Source organism: Thecamonas trahens (genome assembly GCF_000142905.1).
Source record: "Thecamonas trahens ATCC 50062 unplaced genomic scaffold supercont1.19, whole genome shotgun sequence".
Lineage (NCBI taxonomy): Eukaryota > Apusomonadida > Apusomonadidae > Thecamonas > Thecamonas trahens.
Window position 1 is genome coordinate 256,150 of NW_013657661.1, and position 14,253 is coordinate 270,402.

General features: G+C 65.6%; 5 protein-coding genes across 5 annotated transcripts; 2 read left to right on the top strand and 3 right to left on the bottom strand.

Annotated features, from left to right (window-relative positions):
* Positions 1-586: 586 nt before the first annotated feature.
* AMSG_04894 (uncharacterized protein) lies at positions 587-5,393 on the top strand (the record flags this gene model as incomplete). Its single annotated transcript, XM_013903107.1, has 4 exons — positions 587-596; positions 634-1,274; positions 1,301-1,939; positions 2,032-5,393. 4 exons carry the CDS (start codon positions 587-589, stop codon positions 5,212-5,214), a joined length of 4,473 nt encoding a protein of 1,490 aa, XP_013758561.1. The 3' UTR covers positions 5,215-5,393.
* Positions 5,259-6,597, bottom strand: AMSG_04895 (uncharacterized protein; the record flags this gene model as incomplete). The annotated part of the gene is made up of 2 exons (XM_013903108.1): positions 5,259-5,263; positions 5,286-6,597. 2 exons carry the CDS (start codon positions 6,595-6,597, stop codon positions 5,259-5,261), a joined length of 1,317 nt encoding a protein of 438 aa, XP_013758562.1.
* Positions 6,598-6,825: 228 nt separating this feature from the next.
* Positions 6,826-10,730, top strand: AMSG_04896 (multidrug resistance-associated protein Mrp2; the record flags this gene model as incomplete). The annotated part of the gene is made up of 2 exons (XM_013903109.1): positions 6,826-9,997; positions 10,081-10,730. The coding sequence occupies 2 exons, from the start codon at positions 6,826-6,828 to the stop codon at positions 10,728-10,730; spliced, it is 3,822 nt and encodes a 1,273-aa protein (XP_013758563.1).
* AMSG_04897 (uncharacterized protein) lies at positions 10,680-12,390 on the bottom strand (the record flags this gene model as incomplete). Its single annotated transcript, XM_013903110.1, has 1 exon — positions 10,680-12,390. One exon carries the CDS (start codon positions 12,388-12,390, stop codon positions 10,753-10,755), a length of 1,638 nt encoding a protein of 545 aa, XP_013758564.1. The 3' UTR covers positions 10,680-10,752.
* A 172-nt stretch (positions 12,391-12,562) lies between these two features.
* AMSG_04898 (heat shock protein Ddj1) lies at positions 12,563-14,138 on the bottom strand. Its single transcript, XM_013903111.1, has 2 exons — positions 14,083-14,138; positions 12,563-13,786 (listed from the first exon to the last, which is right to left on the bottom strand). The coding sequence occupies exons 1-2, from the start codon at positions 14,117-14,119 to the stop codon at positions 12,579-12,581; spliced, it is 1,245 nt and encodes a 414-aa protein (XP_013758565.1). The 5' UTR covers positions 14,120-14,138; the 3' UTR covers positions 12,563-12,578.
* Between the last annotated feature and the right edge of the window lie 115 nt (positions 14,139-14,253).

Sequence of the window (14,253 nt, forward strand, 5' to 3'; positions counted from 1 at the left end):
CGCCTCGCCACGCCACCACGCAGCAACTCCCCCCCCCCCCCCCCCCCCCCCCCCCCCTTCCTCCCAGTACGCTGGCTGGCACTGTCATGCCGTGTGGTCTACCGTCAGCGTTTTCAGCAGCCGGCCTTTTTCACTCCTCACCACCTGGCGCCACCCCCGGCTGCGAGACCCCCCCCGTCCACCTGCCCTTGCCACACGTTTCCGCTCGTCCACACCCTCCCCCCCCTCCCCTCCCCCCTCCCCGCTCATCCCAACCCTTCTCGCGTCCCATTTTACTTCTCACACATCATGGTCAAGCGGAGACCGCTGCCACCCGCCCCGGAGAATGACGGTGAGGGAGGCGAGCGTGCGCGTGAAGCAGGGCCCGAGCCAGAACACACGCCGCCCGACGTGCTGACCACGGCAACCAGCCCCGAGACAGCCACCGCTGACACTGACAACCCCGAGCAAACTGCCCCTGATGCTGCCAACCCCGAAAGGGCCTTGCCCGGCTTGGAGCTGCCGCAGGTGAGGAGCGCACGGGCATACTCGTCGCTGGCAGAGCGAATGCCCGAAGAGGAGCAGGCGGCGGTCATTCTCCAGCGGTATGGCCGAATGTGGGCGGCCAAGGCGCGGACGCGAAGTTTGCGCAAGCGGACCCCATTGCGCGCGAGATTCTGGAAACCGAGCGCGGCTACGTCGAGTCGATGCACATTCTCATCGAAGTCTATCTGCAGCCGCTGCGGTTTTCGTGCGAGACGTCGCCATCGCCAGTGCTCTCGCGGTCGCAGATTGCCACGGTCTTCTCCAACATCGAGCTCATTACTAACGTCAACGCCGAGCTGGCCGAGGCGCTCGAGGCGCGGCTTCGCAACTGGTGCTCGGCGTACACCTGCATCGGCGACGTAATCCTCCGCATTGCCCCGTTCCTCCGCATGTACACTGCGTATGCCGAAAACTACGACCGGGCCGTAGTGACCGTCTCGGCCGCCGCCAAGGAGTCGTCCAAGTTTCTCCGCCTCTTGCAGACGGCGCAGGCCCACCCAGACTCGCGGTCGCTCACGCTCACGGCGCTTCTGTTGATGCCGATCCAGCGTATTCCGCGGTACATCCTTCTCCTCACCGACCTCATCAAGTACACCCCACGGTCGCATCCAGACTACTCGGACCTCTGCGACGCACTGGACCTCATCTCGGCCATCGCCGACCGGGTCGACAACTCGATTGTCATTGCAGAGCAACTCTCTAAGGTGGTCACCATCCAGAACCAGCTCATCTCCAACCCGCCGCTCCTGGTTGTCCCACCCGCAAGTTTGTCAAGGAGGGCGTGCTCCGCAAGAACAAGGAGAACCGCATGTTTTTCCTCTTCAATGACATCCTCGTCTACGCCCAGCGCTCAGGCTCGCTCTTCAAGTACAAGGGTACCATCGACCTCGGCACGTCGTGGATCAATGACATCGACAGCGCGACAGCAGCCAAACACTCGCTCCGCGCCCCGTTCCAGATCGTCTCGCTCGACAAGACCCGGACCGTCGACGCTGAGTCGCCGGCGGACAAAGCCGCCTGGGTCTCGGCCATCGAGTCGCAAATCAACGCGCTCACCGCCGCTGACCCTTCGCTTATTGAGCGACGGGCGCCGGCGGCCAAAGCCATTGTCTCGTCCAAGCTCAAGGCCATGCTGCGGAAAAAGTCGTCATCGAACGCAGCTGCCTCGCCATCGACACCGTCGGCCGAGCAGAGTGGGCCGGCACCACCGGCGTCACCAACCTCGCCACGGATGCCAGGCGGAAACGGACAGTCCAAATCGCCGCAGCACGCCTCTGCCCGCAAGCTCCTTCGCAAGATCCGCCTCGCCGAGGTCAAGCGGTCCGGCCCGCTTCACTCGGGTCGGCTCCGCAAGGCCGGCGTCAAGTACAACAAGGCGTATCGGACCCGGACGTTTTTCGTCGCTGAGGGCTTTGTCTTTTACTTCAAAAGTCGCGGTCGGACGCCTTGCCCGCAGGCATCATCCCCCTTCATGGCTACACCGCTATCCGTTGCTCCATGGTCAAGTCGAACTGGCTGTTTGAGCTCTTCCAGCTCGGCACGAGAACGTACTCGCTCTCGGCCAAGTCGGAGGCCGAGATGAACACGTGGCTCAAGCTCATTTCGCTAGCGGCCGTCCCGCCGGTCCGCGGCGTTCCCAGCCCGCCGCCCATCTCACCAACCGGCCTCGAGCTTGTAGTCTCACTGCTCACCTACACCGAGTCGGAGCCGGTGGTCCACCAGGCAGCCTCTCTCCTCGCCGCGTGGGCCACCGTTCCACTCGCGGATGAGCACAAGGCGACGCTCTCCTCGCTCGAGCTCTTCATCCTGGAGCCGGTCGTCGAGTCGCTCTACTCGCACCTTCCCGACGTTGTTGTTGCCGCCGCATCTGCCCTCTGCCACATGTCTGCGCTTCCTGCCACCGCCGACCTTCTTGTTGACGCCTCCAAGTGCAACGCGCTCCTCTACCTCACTGACTTGCTGACGTACTCGGCAGTTCAGGAGGCCGCCGCATGGGCGCTTGTCCACCTCACCTGTCTCGACTTTGCCAACGCTGCCGATGAGGAGGCGCTGGCGGCGGCTGGCGGGTCGTCGCGGCTCTCTGCTACTGTCGAGCTCCCGTACCGAACCCGGGTGTACACCGGTGCCGGCGCGGTCCAGCCGCTGCTCATCCTCGCACAGGCGAATCCAATCCCAGGCGTCCGCCTCACGGCGCTTCGTCAGCTGGCCCGCATCGCCGCCAAGCCCTTCCACCGCAAGGCCTTCCTCGCGCTCGAGCTGCCGGTTGTTGCCTGGCTGGAGGAGTTTATGCGGAGTACCGAGGTGGAGGTTGTCGAGCTTGCGGTTGTCATTCTCGGCTTTCTCGGCCTCAACGACAAGTTCCGGCCGCGGCTCTTTTACTCGCGGCTGGTAGCATCGCTCGTTGGCTTTCTCTCGCTCTCGTCGAGCCGGATGGTGGCCAAGGCGCTGTTTGCAGCCAAGTCGATTGCGCTCTCGACAGACGGACTCGCTCTCCTGCTTGATGAGCTGTATGTGGCGCGGCTGCTGAACCTGGCGACCGCAGCGTCGCCTCTCATTCTTCGCGAGTTGGCGATGATCTCGCTCCGGACCCTGTCGGCTTTCAATGTTGGGAGGGCGGCGGCGTTGGATGCTGGCATTCTCCCCGAGCTGGTTTCCATTGTGGCTGCTGGTGAGCACGCTATTGTGCGTGCCCATCACGAGCTCGAGTCATCGCGGATCCGGACCGGACGCCCGCAGCTCGACGCCTACATGGGCGCCGACATTCCGGGAACGGCGGCAGCGATGGCAACGACTTCGCACCTGTCGTCGGCGTACGCCAGCGGCGAGGACATGCGGTTGCTGAGCGACTCTGCGCTGGTGGATGCCGCGCTGCGCGACTCGGCGTCCAAGGTGGTGGCCCACGCTGTGTGGTGCATTGCCAACGTGTTTGCGCTCGACGCGCCTGACCTCATGATCGAGGCGCTGCGGTCGCTGGACGGCCTTGACGCGCTGCTCGCGCTCCTCACGCCCGAGCGGCTTGGCACTCAGCCGGAAATCATCCGCGGCGTGCTGGCGGCGCTCGGCAACATTGCGCCGTTTGCGGTTGTCGACGTCCTCGCCTCGCGCACCGCCCTCCGGGTCACCGTCGACGCGCTCAACGAGGACCTGTACGAGGCCGATTTGCAAGTCCAGGCCTCCACCTTTCTGCATGCGCTCGTCACCGCGCCGATGCTCGAGCACTCGATCATCTCGCAGGGCGCGGCGCATTCACTACTCCACACGCTCGGCGAGGTGTTGCTGGATGCAGCCAGGCTGTTTGAGGCGAGCTTTTTGCTCCTCGCCTCGCCGCGGGCGTCGACGTCGAAGCGAGTGCAGACCCGCTACAACTTGGTCATATCGATTGCCAAGCTCCTCTCGCTCTCATCGGCACTCTACTCTCTGGCGTGGAGTGAGAGGCTGGTCAAGGTGGCGTCGGCCATGGAGCCGCAAGCCGTCGCCCGCCTCGAGCGCAACCTTAACGAGCAGCTGCGGATGCGGACGTCGGACCGCGAGTTTGTGCTCGCTGTCTTTACCATTGTCGACACGATTGGATGGAACTCGGCCTTTGTGACCCACGACCCGCTGCGGCTCTTCTATGAGCAGCAGCTCGCGGATGAAGATGCGGTCGGGCGAAAGGGCTTCGGCACAGGTAGCAACGTGACTGCTCCGGCCGCACTTCTCGTGTCGACAGGAGTCACGACCAAGGCTGAGAGCGCTCGAAAGCGCAATTCGACACTTGCCGGTGTGCGGCGGTCGCGGCGTGTCACCATGTCCAACGGCGCGGCGCTCGACCAGGGCTACCTCGTCTCCGACGGCTTGGATTTGCCTGTTGAGCTGCAAGACGCGTCGTCCATGTCGCACCGTGAGCACTCGATCCTGTCGCGGCTCTCGGTACTGGACATGCCTGGCGACGACTTTGACGAGACCGGGTTCGACCTCGGCTCGGACTCTCTTGACGACGACGACAACAACGACGACGACGGCAAGTACAGACTCGAGGCTGGGGTCTCGGACTCGGACTCGGACTCGGACATGCCGCACGATCTTGACGGCTTTGTGCCGAATCCTTTCTTTACCGGAGTCTCGCAGGCGCTGGCGGCGACTGCATCCGACTGCGAGAGCTCGGGCGTCGAGCGCCGTAGCGTGACCGTGCCTGCACTGGCGCTCTCGCCGCAGGCCTCGCGGGCAGCCGAAGACGAGATGGTCGAGGATGCAGTGCCGAGCTCACCGCCGAGTGGTGCCCACGCGCCACCCGACATCGTGGTCGCTGTGGGAAACTCTCAAGTACGGCTCCCGAGCGTGCTGTCGACCAGCGCTGTCTCGTCGCCGCGGACGACGTCGGAGAATGAGGATCGCAAGGACTCGCGCGACATGTTCTCCAACATTGTGAGCGAAGCCGACCTTGTGGCGACGCTAGACGCTGAGAAGAATGCACGCCTCTCGCGCGCGTTGGCGTCGCGGGCCGCGATCTCGCCGCCGACTCCTACCGAAGGCGCCGTACCGGGCGAGGAAGACGCAAAGGACGACGAGGAGGCCGAAGTCGAGCCAGCAGCAAGCAGCGATGCTCCTGACGAGGATGCCGGTGGCAGCGCGCTCCACCGTGCCAGCAAGGTGGACATCCAGGCAGACGAAATCGCACCGATGTTTGACAGCGATGCGTTTGGGTTTTGAGGCAGCGGTTGTGGCCGTGTGACCGTCTCGCCAAGAGTAGACGTTTATGCTGGCATGGAGTGCGGCGGCACGGGCAGAGATAATAGCAACCAGCGGCTCGCGATCCAGGTCCTGGAACTTGCGTGTGAGCGAGACCGAGTCGAACTCTGCAATGATAAAGTCGAGAGCGACACGACGGAGCGGGGCGAGGCCGAACTTGGTGGCGCCTTCGTAGACCCAGGCGGCGTTGGCGACCGAGATGTTCTGGGCGAGGCGCATGGCGCAGATAAGGAGAAGATAGTTGAGCTGCAGCCACTGACAGAGCGGGACCAGCTCCATGGCCAGCTCGAGGGTGATTTCGGTCATCTCCATGTAAAGGAACTTGAGCGCCTTGCGGAATACAATCGGTCGGGTGTCGGTGACCGGGATGACCGCCCGGTGCTCAGGGTACTTGGCAAAGAGCTCGCGAAAGACTGGCGAGTGGTTGGCGAGGACAGCGCGGTGACCGTGGACAGTCTCGGAACCGACCGAGAAGAAGACGTCGGCATACTGCGGCGACATCAGCATCTGGCGCATGTACAGCTGGAGGCGGGTGAGCGGCGAATTTGGAACCGGCGGCTTGACCAGCATCATGACCTGGTCGGGGGCAACGACGCGGACTTGCGACGACTTGAAGCTGCGCTTTCCCACGGTCTTCTTGCGAGTTGCGTAGGCGGCCTGGACTTGCTGCGCCAACTGCGCCGCAAACATCTCCTCACGGGACGGTCCCTGCCCCGGCGGCGCTTGCCCGCTCGCCACGTTGGTGCCGAGCGGCGAGAGGACCGGAGCCGGTGGTGAGGTCGGCGGCACCGGCGGTGAGGTCGGTGGCGGCGGGCCGGATGCTGGCGGCGAGGTTGGCGGCGAGGTTGGCGGTGAGGTCGGCGGATCTGGGCCGAGGCCAGGCGGCATGCGCGGCGGCGAGAGGAGCGGCGAGGCCGGGCGCGGCGGCGACGACTGCAGCGGCGACGAGTGCCAAGCGTGGGTCTCGTACTGCATCGAGAGCGGCGGCGGGGTGGCGAGGGCGACACGGCGGCGATCAGCGGCATCGGTAGCGGCGGCGGCAGCGGCGGCGGCAGCCGACATCGACGACGGCGGGCCGGCAGCAGAGCGGGCAGCCCATGCAGGCACCGGCGTGGCGCGGACCGCCGCTCGCGGGTACGGCATGCTTGCAGACAGCGACGATGGTCCGGGATGATGGGCGTACGTCCCAGCGTGGTTCTCACTCTGCAGCGGGGCGTACGTCTCGCGGCCGCCGAGCTCGAAGCGGACATTGGCCAGGCAGTCGGCGCACTTGGCGCCCTTGCGGGCGACAGCAGCGCCGCACAGGGCGCACCCGTGGTGCTCCAGCCAGGGAGCAGCAGCCATAGTGGGGTGAGTGGGGAGGGGGGTAGGAGAGGGTGGGGGGTGGGTGGGTGGGGTGGTCTTGGGGGTGGCGCAGTGGCGGGGACTCGGTGGCAGCAGGTGGCGCCTGGCCAGCGGGTTGGGCCGGTGGCGGCTGGCGGCGTGTCGCACACACGCACACGCCACTCGGCCAATTGCTGGCGGTCCTTCAATTCGGACTAAGCCTTGCTGGTCTGCGGCGGTGTGTTTGCCATGATCGACATTCCGGGCATCTACATCGGAGCCAAGCCACTGCCGTGCAGAGGATGGAGCGGGAGGCGCGGGCGTGGTGACGGATATGCCGCCGTGCCGCTCGGCGACAGCTCGGACGTCGAGGCAAGCGAGGACGGTGGACCTGGTGTCGCATCTGCAAGTAGCGCATCTCCGGACGCATCGCTGGCGGGGTATGCTCCCAATCCCGAGATGGGCGCCGGCATTGTGTCGCGCATGTTCTTCACCTACGTCAATGCCATGCTCGCCACAGGCTACCTCCGCCCGCTCGGCCTCGCCGACATGTACCAGCTCATGCCCGTCGACGACCCGACAGTGGCGTTCCGCAAGCTTCGGCGCGGATGGCTCGCCCGCGGTTCCGAGTCGGTTATCTGGGCACTTGCCCGCGGCTGGGGCTGGCTTCATCTGGTCAACTGGATCTTCCTTGCCATCGCCACCGCCGCAGAGCTCGCTGGCCCGCTCTTCATCCACGCCATCCTCCGCTGCCTGGCGTCGTCGGCAACGTGCGGCTCGAGCGTGTGGATCTACGTGGTGGCGCTCTCGGCTACGCAAATCCTCCGAGTCTTGGCCAACGCTCGCTTCAGCTACTTTATGAAGCGCTACTGCACCGCAGCAAAGTCGGCGCTCCAGGTCGACGTCTTTGACTCGCTGCTCGGGCTGACCGCCGCCGGCTGCGACGAGCTCGGCAAGGGCAAGATCATCAATCTTGTCGGCGTCGACGCCGGCACCATCCGCGAGTCGCTCTCGTCGGTTCACCTTGCGGTCATCACGCCTGTTCAGCTCGCGCTTGGCTTCTATCTTTTGTTCTCGTTCCTGGGCGTCTCGGTCCTTGCCGGCCTTGCCTCGCTCGTTGCCCTCCTCCCACTCAACCTCATGCTTGCCCGCGGGCTGAAGCAGGTCGAGAAACGGGTCATGGTCGCCAAGGACGCTCGCAACAAGGCCATCGCCGACATGCTCGGCGGCATCAGAGTCGTCAAGCTCCTCGGGTGGGAGACCTTCTTCTCGCGCAAGATCGGCGCGCTCCGCGCCACCGAGCAGGCAGCCATTCAGAGACGCGGCGTCCTCCTCGGCCTCGGTCGACTGCTCAACGCCATCATTCCATCGCTGGTCTCGGGTGTCACCTTTGCTGTCTACGTCGCCCGCGGCAACGTCATGACGCCGGCCGCCACCTTTGCCTCACTCTCGCTCTTCTCCATCCTGCAGGGCCCACTTGACTCGGTTGCCCGCGAGCTCCTCGCCGCGTACGCGACAGGCAAGGTTGCTGCTAGCCGGCTCTCGAACTTTGCCGGCGCCCCACAGCGCCACCTTCCGCCACTGGCAGCCGATCCGCTCGCGCCACGGGAACAGCCGCTGGCCCTCTGCGGTACCTACGCCTGGGCGTCGGACGATCCTTCGCCAGTCCTGTACGACCTCGACCTTGTCTTTCCGCCCAACTCGCTCACCCTGCTCATGGGCCCGGTTGGCTGTGGCAAGTCGGCCATTTTGCTGGCGCTGCTTGGTGAGCTTGAAGTCCTCTCGCCGGGATCGCCGCAGTTTCCGGCCGGCTCACCGCGTCCAGCCATCGCGTACGCTCCGCAACGGCCGTGGCTCCTCTCGGCCTCGCTCCGCGCCAACATTGTTCTCGACGCCGAGTTTGACGCTCCGCGCTACGCGGCGGCGCTCACTGCTGCCGGCCTTGAACACGACCTCACCCTCTTGCCGGCAGGCGATGCGACTGAGATCGGCGAGAAGGGTGTCAACATCTCTGGTGGCCAGAAGCAGCGGGTGGCGCTGGCTCGGGTTCTCTACTCGCGGGCGCCGATTGTTCTCCTCGACGATCCGCTGTCTGCAGTCGACCCGGAGCAAGCCGCCACCATCTTTGAAGCCGCCATCCGGCCGCTCGCCGAGCGCGCTGTAGTCGTCGTCGCCACCCACTCTCTTGCGTTTGAGCAAATCCCCGGCCTACGGATCTACCATGTCGCGGCTGGCCGTGCCGAGTTGGCCTCGCCACGGACGCTTGCTGCGCAAGAGTCAAGCAACGAGCCTGCGGCTCTACCGGCTGGCACTCTTCCCGACGACAACCGAGAGCGCGCGCCCCACGACGCTGCCGCCGTCGCGGCCGGCGCCAAGCTCAAGGTCAAGGAAGACCGGGCATCGGGCTCGGTTGTTGCCAAAGACTACCTGCAGTACGCGCGCGCGCTCGGGTGGACGGCTGTCGGCACTATCGCGCTTGGGCTGGTCGCCATGGAGGCGCTCGACGTGGGACGCAACATGTGGCTCTCCAAGTGGACCCATGCCGCCAGCGAGCGCGGTGGCGCAGACAACAGCAAGTACCTTGGCGGCTACTTTGGCCTGATTGTGGCGTCGGGAGTAGCCACGGCACTCACCGCTACCCTCGTCTTCACCGCTTCGGCTGTTGCTGGCACCAAGTACCACGCTGCGGCGCTGGTGGGTGTGACGGCGTCGCCGCTGACGTTCTTTGACGCCACGCCGCTCGGACGGATCCTCAACCGGTTTTCCAAGGATGTGGCTGACATGGACTCGGGCGTCTTGCCTGTGCTTGTGAGGGTCATCATGACGCTGCTCAAGGCCGGCGCGGTGGTCTGCGTCATCGGCGCGGCCACACCGTGGTTCTTGCTCGCCGTCCCGTTCATTGCGCTGACCTACTACCCAGTCTCGGTCGTATATCAACGATCAAAGCGCGAGCTCCAGCGGACCGGTTCGATCGTCACCTCGCCGCTCATCGCCCACGTTGCTGGCGTTATCGAAGGTCTAGCCTCAGTCCGGGCTTATGGCCTTGAGGAAAGCTTTGCGGACAAGCACACCCGAAACGTCGAGGCGACGGCACGGGTGTGGAACGGTAAGGTCAACACCAACCGGTGGCTCCTGCTCCGGCTCTCGCTCCTCGGCGGCGGCGTGGTCTCGCTCTCGGGCTGCCTCGCGGTCTCGGCGGCGTCGCAGGGCACGATCACGGCCGCGACCGCCGGCCTGGCTCTGCTATATGCCTCGCAGCTGACCGGTGCGCTCATCCAGCTGTGCGCAGCGGTGACGAGGGTCGAGGTGCGGATGAACGCGGTCGAGCGGCTCGGTCATTACTTTGATCTACCGAGCGAGGCTCGCGCCGTGGGTGGGCCGCAGAACGGGACAGCTGCGGCGCGATGGCGTGTTGTAGACGGTGCCATCTCGTTCGACAACGTAGCGTTGCGATACCGCGACTCGCTCCCCTTGTTCTCCGTGACGTCTCATTCGAAGTGCCAGCGCGGGCCAAGGTTGGAATTTGCGGTGCCTCGGGTGCCGGCAAGTCGTCGCTCCTAGCGGCGCTGTTCCAAACCGTCCCGCTCGCAGGGGGCTCGATTCGCATCGACGGCGATGACATTCGCGAGGTGGGCTTGGTTGCGCTTCGGCGGAGCCTGGCCATCATTCCGCAGGACGCGCAACTGTTTCTCGGTACACTTGCGTTCAACATGGATCCGACGGGCACGACTCGTCCCGAGGCGATGTGGCAGGCGCTTGAGGCGGTCGGCATGGCCGAGGTTCTCCGCGATAAGGCCTACGAGCTCGACGCTGATGCCGACCCGCTTGACCTTGAGCTGAAGAACAATCTGTCGTGCGGCGAGGCACAGCTTGTGTGCATGGCGCGGGCGCTGGTCCGCGATGCCCGGATCATTGTCATCGACGAGGGCACCGCATCGGTAGATGCCGAGTCGGACGCGCGGATTCAGCACGTCATTCGCACGGCCTTTGCCGACCGCACGGTGCTCACCATCGCGCATCGGCTGGCAACACTCGCAGACTACGACCGGCTCCTGGTCATGGTGGACGGCGAAGTTGCCGAGTACGACACGCCAGCAGCACTGCTGGCGGCGGAAGACTCGATCTATGGCCGACTCGTGGCCGCACAGACATAGGCGCACGCGCGCGGGCAGCGAGTCAGGCGACCATCATGCGCTCGACGCCGGCGGGATCAACAAGCAAGTGCTCAACAACACGTCCGCGGCCGCGGTCGAGCACGAGCCAGCCCGACGGGAGAATGACGACCGGGATCCAGCCGGTCCGGGTCCTTTTTCCGAGCCAGGCTCCCGGATCCGGAGCGTCTGGGTTGTCCGGCTGCTTGGCGGCAAAGGCGTACTCGAGGCCGCAGGCAAGGCGGCCGTGCAGGAACGGAAACGACGGCAAGCCGTCGCGCGGATGGACGATGACGACCTCGGCCACAGCAGCACCGCGATTGTCGGGCGCGTTGGTGTCGGAAAATGACATGTCGCCCAGAATGTACTCGACGCCGTTGGCGCGAACAAGGGTGGGCGAGTCGGAGAACGGCTTGTGGCCCGAGACGACCCGAGCGATGCCCGAGTCGCGGAGCGCCAGCGCCACGTCGGCCGGCGGCTCGTTCGGCACGCCTCGAGTGAGCGACGGGTGGATGGCGACGGAGCGGCCGTGGACGGCACGGGTGTAAAAGTAGGAGAAGAGCTGTGCGCCGCCGCGCTGATTGCGGTCGAGGTCGAGGTAGCCGGGCGAGGCAACAAAGGCGGCGAGTGCGCGGAGCTGCCAGGCGCGGAGGGCAGCGACCCACTCGTGGATCGAGGCCGAAGGAGGCAGGGTGGTGCCGACGGCAGCGCGGGTCACCCCATCAAAGGCGTCGTCGGCTGGGACAAAGCCTAGCGCACGCCGCGAGACGCCGCCGTGGACAAAGAGCGAGTCGTGGACGAGAGCAGCGAGCTCGGAGAGGACCACGTACTTGAGCGCCTCGCCGCCGCCAGAGGCGACGATGTCGTGTGGACGGACACAGACATGTCCCTCACGCGGAACCACTACCGTCTCCTGCGACGCTGGATGCCGTGGATCGGCGGCAGCGAGGAACGAGTCGACGACCTCGTCGTCCGAGACGTCGTCAGGCGAGGAACGGCCGGCGAGGAGGGCGAGTTCGGCCTTGCGGGCCTCGAACATGGCGGCAGCACCCATGGTGCAGTGCAAATGGTAGCGGAGGCGGGCTGACCGCGAGTCTGGCAGCGCCCGCGACGCCATAAACTGCGCTGGCGTGACGTAGCTCGAGAGGCCCGACCACCAGTACGGGCCCGGCAGGGTGTGCACCGACTGTGAGAGCTCCGGGCCAGTGAGATGCGCGACTAGCTTGAGCTTGTTGGCGTCGCGGTTGCCGAGAATGAGGTGAACGTGTTGCGGATAGCGGATCTTAAAGTCGACCAGCAGGCGGGCAAGGCGCAGATCACCATCGCCCTTGTCGAACACGTCGCCGCCGTAGACAAAGTGGAGATCAGGGGATGCGTCGGGAGAGCCAACGGGATCGCTCGGCTTGCGCCACTGCAGCCGCTCATGGCCATCGGGACCGACTTCCAGCATCACCACCAGTGAGCGCGCGGCGTAGTCCTGGAACAGCGCGAGCTTGCCCTCGACGTCGGTGACGTAGCCGACGAGGGCGGCGGCGGTCGTCCCGCCAGCGGCCGCCAGCGCCTGGGTAGCCAGCGGGCGGCCTGCGGGCGGCGGCGGGGCGGCAAAGGCCGTAGCGGCCGGCGGGCAGACGGCTGCAGCGAGCCAGGACAGTCCGTATGGCATGGAAGGAGAGTGAGAAGAGAGGTTGGGGGGTCGCTCAAAGGGCATCGCTGCAGAAGGCCGCAGCGGATGGTGTCAGTCGCCGGGTCGACGGGAGCGGGCGAGCGAGGCTGACGACTGTAGCGGGCTGGCGGCGGTTGGAAGCAGGCTTCTGAAAGCGTGGGCGGAGGTGGGATCTCTGTGGTTGGGCTTTACTGCTGGGCACAAGAGACACCCGGGGCGCCGCCGTAGGCCTCATCGTCCTCGTCGTAAGCGTTGTTGCCGTGAGCGTGCGAGGAGCGGCCTGTGTGGGCGTGGGACGACGGATCGTAGTTGTGCAAGTGGACCTCCTCGACGTCGTCAGGGGAAAAGGCCGGGAGCTTCGGCCGCGGCGGGAGGACAGACTCGAGAACGCGGGCATTCTCGGGGGTAAAGGTGCCTGCGGGCGGGAAGGCGACGGTGAACTTGACAAAGAGGCGGCCGCGGGTAAAGGGCGAGCCGTGGCGCGGCATGCCCTCGTTGCGGATGCACTTGACGTCGCCAGGCTTGATGATCTCACCAGGCTCCGAGGTGACGAGCAGGACGCGGCCGTCGAGGTGGGTGACAAGGAACTGGTAGCCGCAGAGAGCCTCGACCAGGGTCAGCTCCTTGTCGACGTACAGGTCGTCGCCGTCGCGGGTAAAGATCGGGTGATCCTCCTGCTGCAGGACAATGACGACGTCGCCAGGCAGGTGGTTCGGGGCCTGGTCGGCCTCGCCGCGGAACACGATATTCTCGCCGGTGGCCATGCCCGGGTCGATTTCGACGCGGAGGACCTTCTTCTTGACCACGACCTTATCGCCGGAGCAGCCGGTGCAGCGGTCGCCGGGGCGGATGAACTCGCCGGTGCCGCGGCAGTCGCGGCACTTGGACTGCAGCTGCTGGACCATGCCCGGGCCAACCTGGCGAAGCTGGATCTGGATGCCTTGCCCGTTGCAGGCGGTGCAGCGGCGGACCTCGGATCCGCCCTTGCCGTCGCAAGTCTCGCACAGCTCGTTCTTCTTGACGGCGATCTTCTTGACCTTGCCGTTGTACAGCTCCTCGAGCTTGACGCCCATGCGGTGCTTCATGTCCTCGGTCTTGGGCGGACCGCGGCGGCGACCGCCGCGGCCAAAGAACCCGCCGCCAAACATCTGCTCAAAGATGTCTGCGGCGCCAAAGCCGCCCATGCCGCCGCCGCCGCCGCCCATGCCACCCTCGAGGCCCTCCATGCCATACCGGTCGTAGATCTCCTTCTTCTGCGGGTCTGAGAGCACATCAAACGCCGCAGAAATCTCCTTGAACTTCTCTGCGCCGTCCGGGTTCTTGTCCGGATGGTGCTTCAGCGCGAGCTTCCGGTACGCCTTCTTGATCTCCTTGTCCGACGCCGAAGGTGAGACGCCTGCGCCCGCCACCACCGCCATCACACACACACGCACACACAACCATCCAACATCCTCACCATGTGAGTCTCCCCCATCCTTGCATCCCTCCTCCTGCTCCCCTCTCCCCCTCGGCTTGTCCCCTTCCCCTCCATCCCCGTCTCCCTCCCTCCGCCGTCGTCACTCTCGTGAAAGTGGATGGGCCTTCTTGAAGACACCGACCGAAAGGACATGGGCGGGGGGCCGGGGGGGGGGAGGGCGGGGGGGAGGGGGGGGACAGCCATGGACCATGGACTCGTTCAGCACGTGTGCGTACCAAGCACGTCGTAGAGGGCAGTGTCAGCAACCGACATGGTTGTCTGATGAGAGAGAGGTGGAAGGGGTAGAGATGCGAGGGGAGGGGGGAGGAAGGGAGTGTGGCTGCTGGCGCCATGATCATGCCATGATGTCGGAGGGGAGGGGGGGAGGGGGAGGGGGGGGGGGGGGA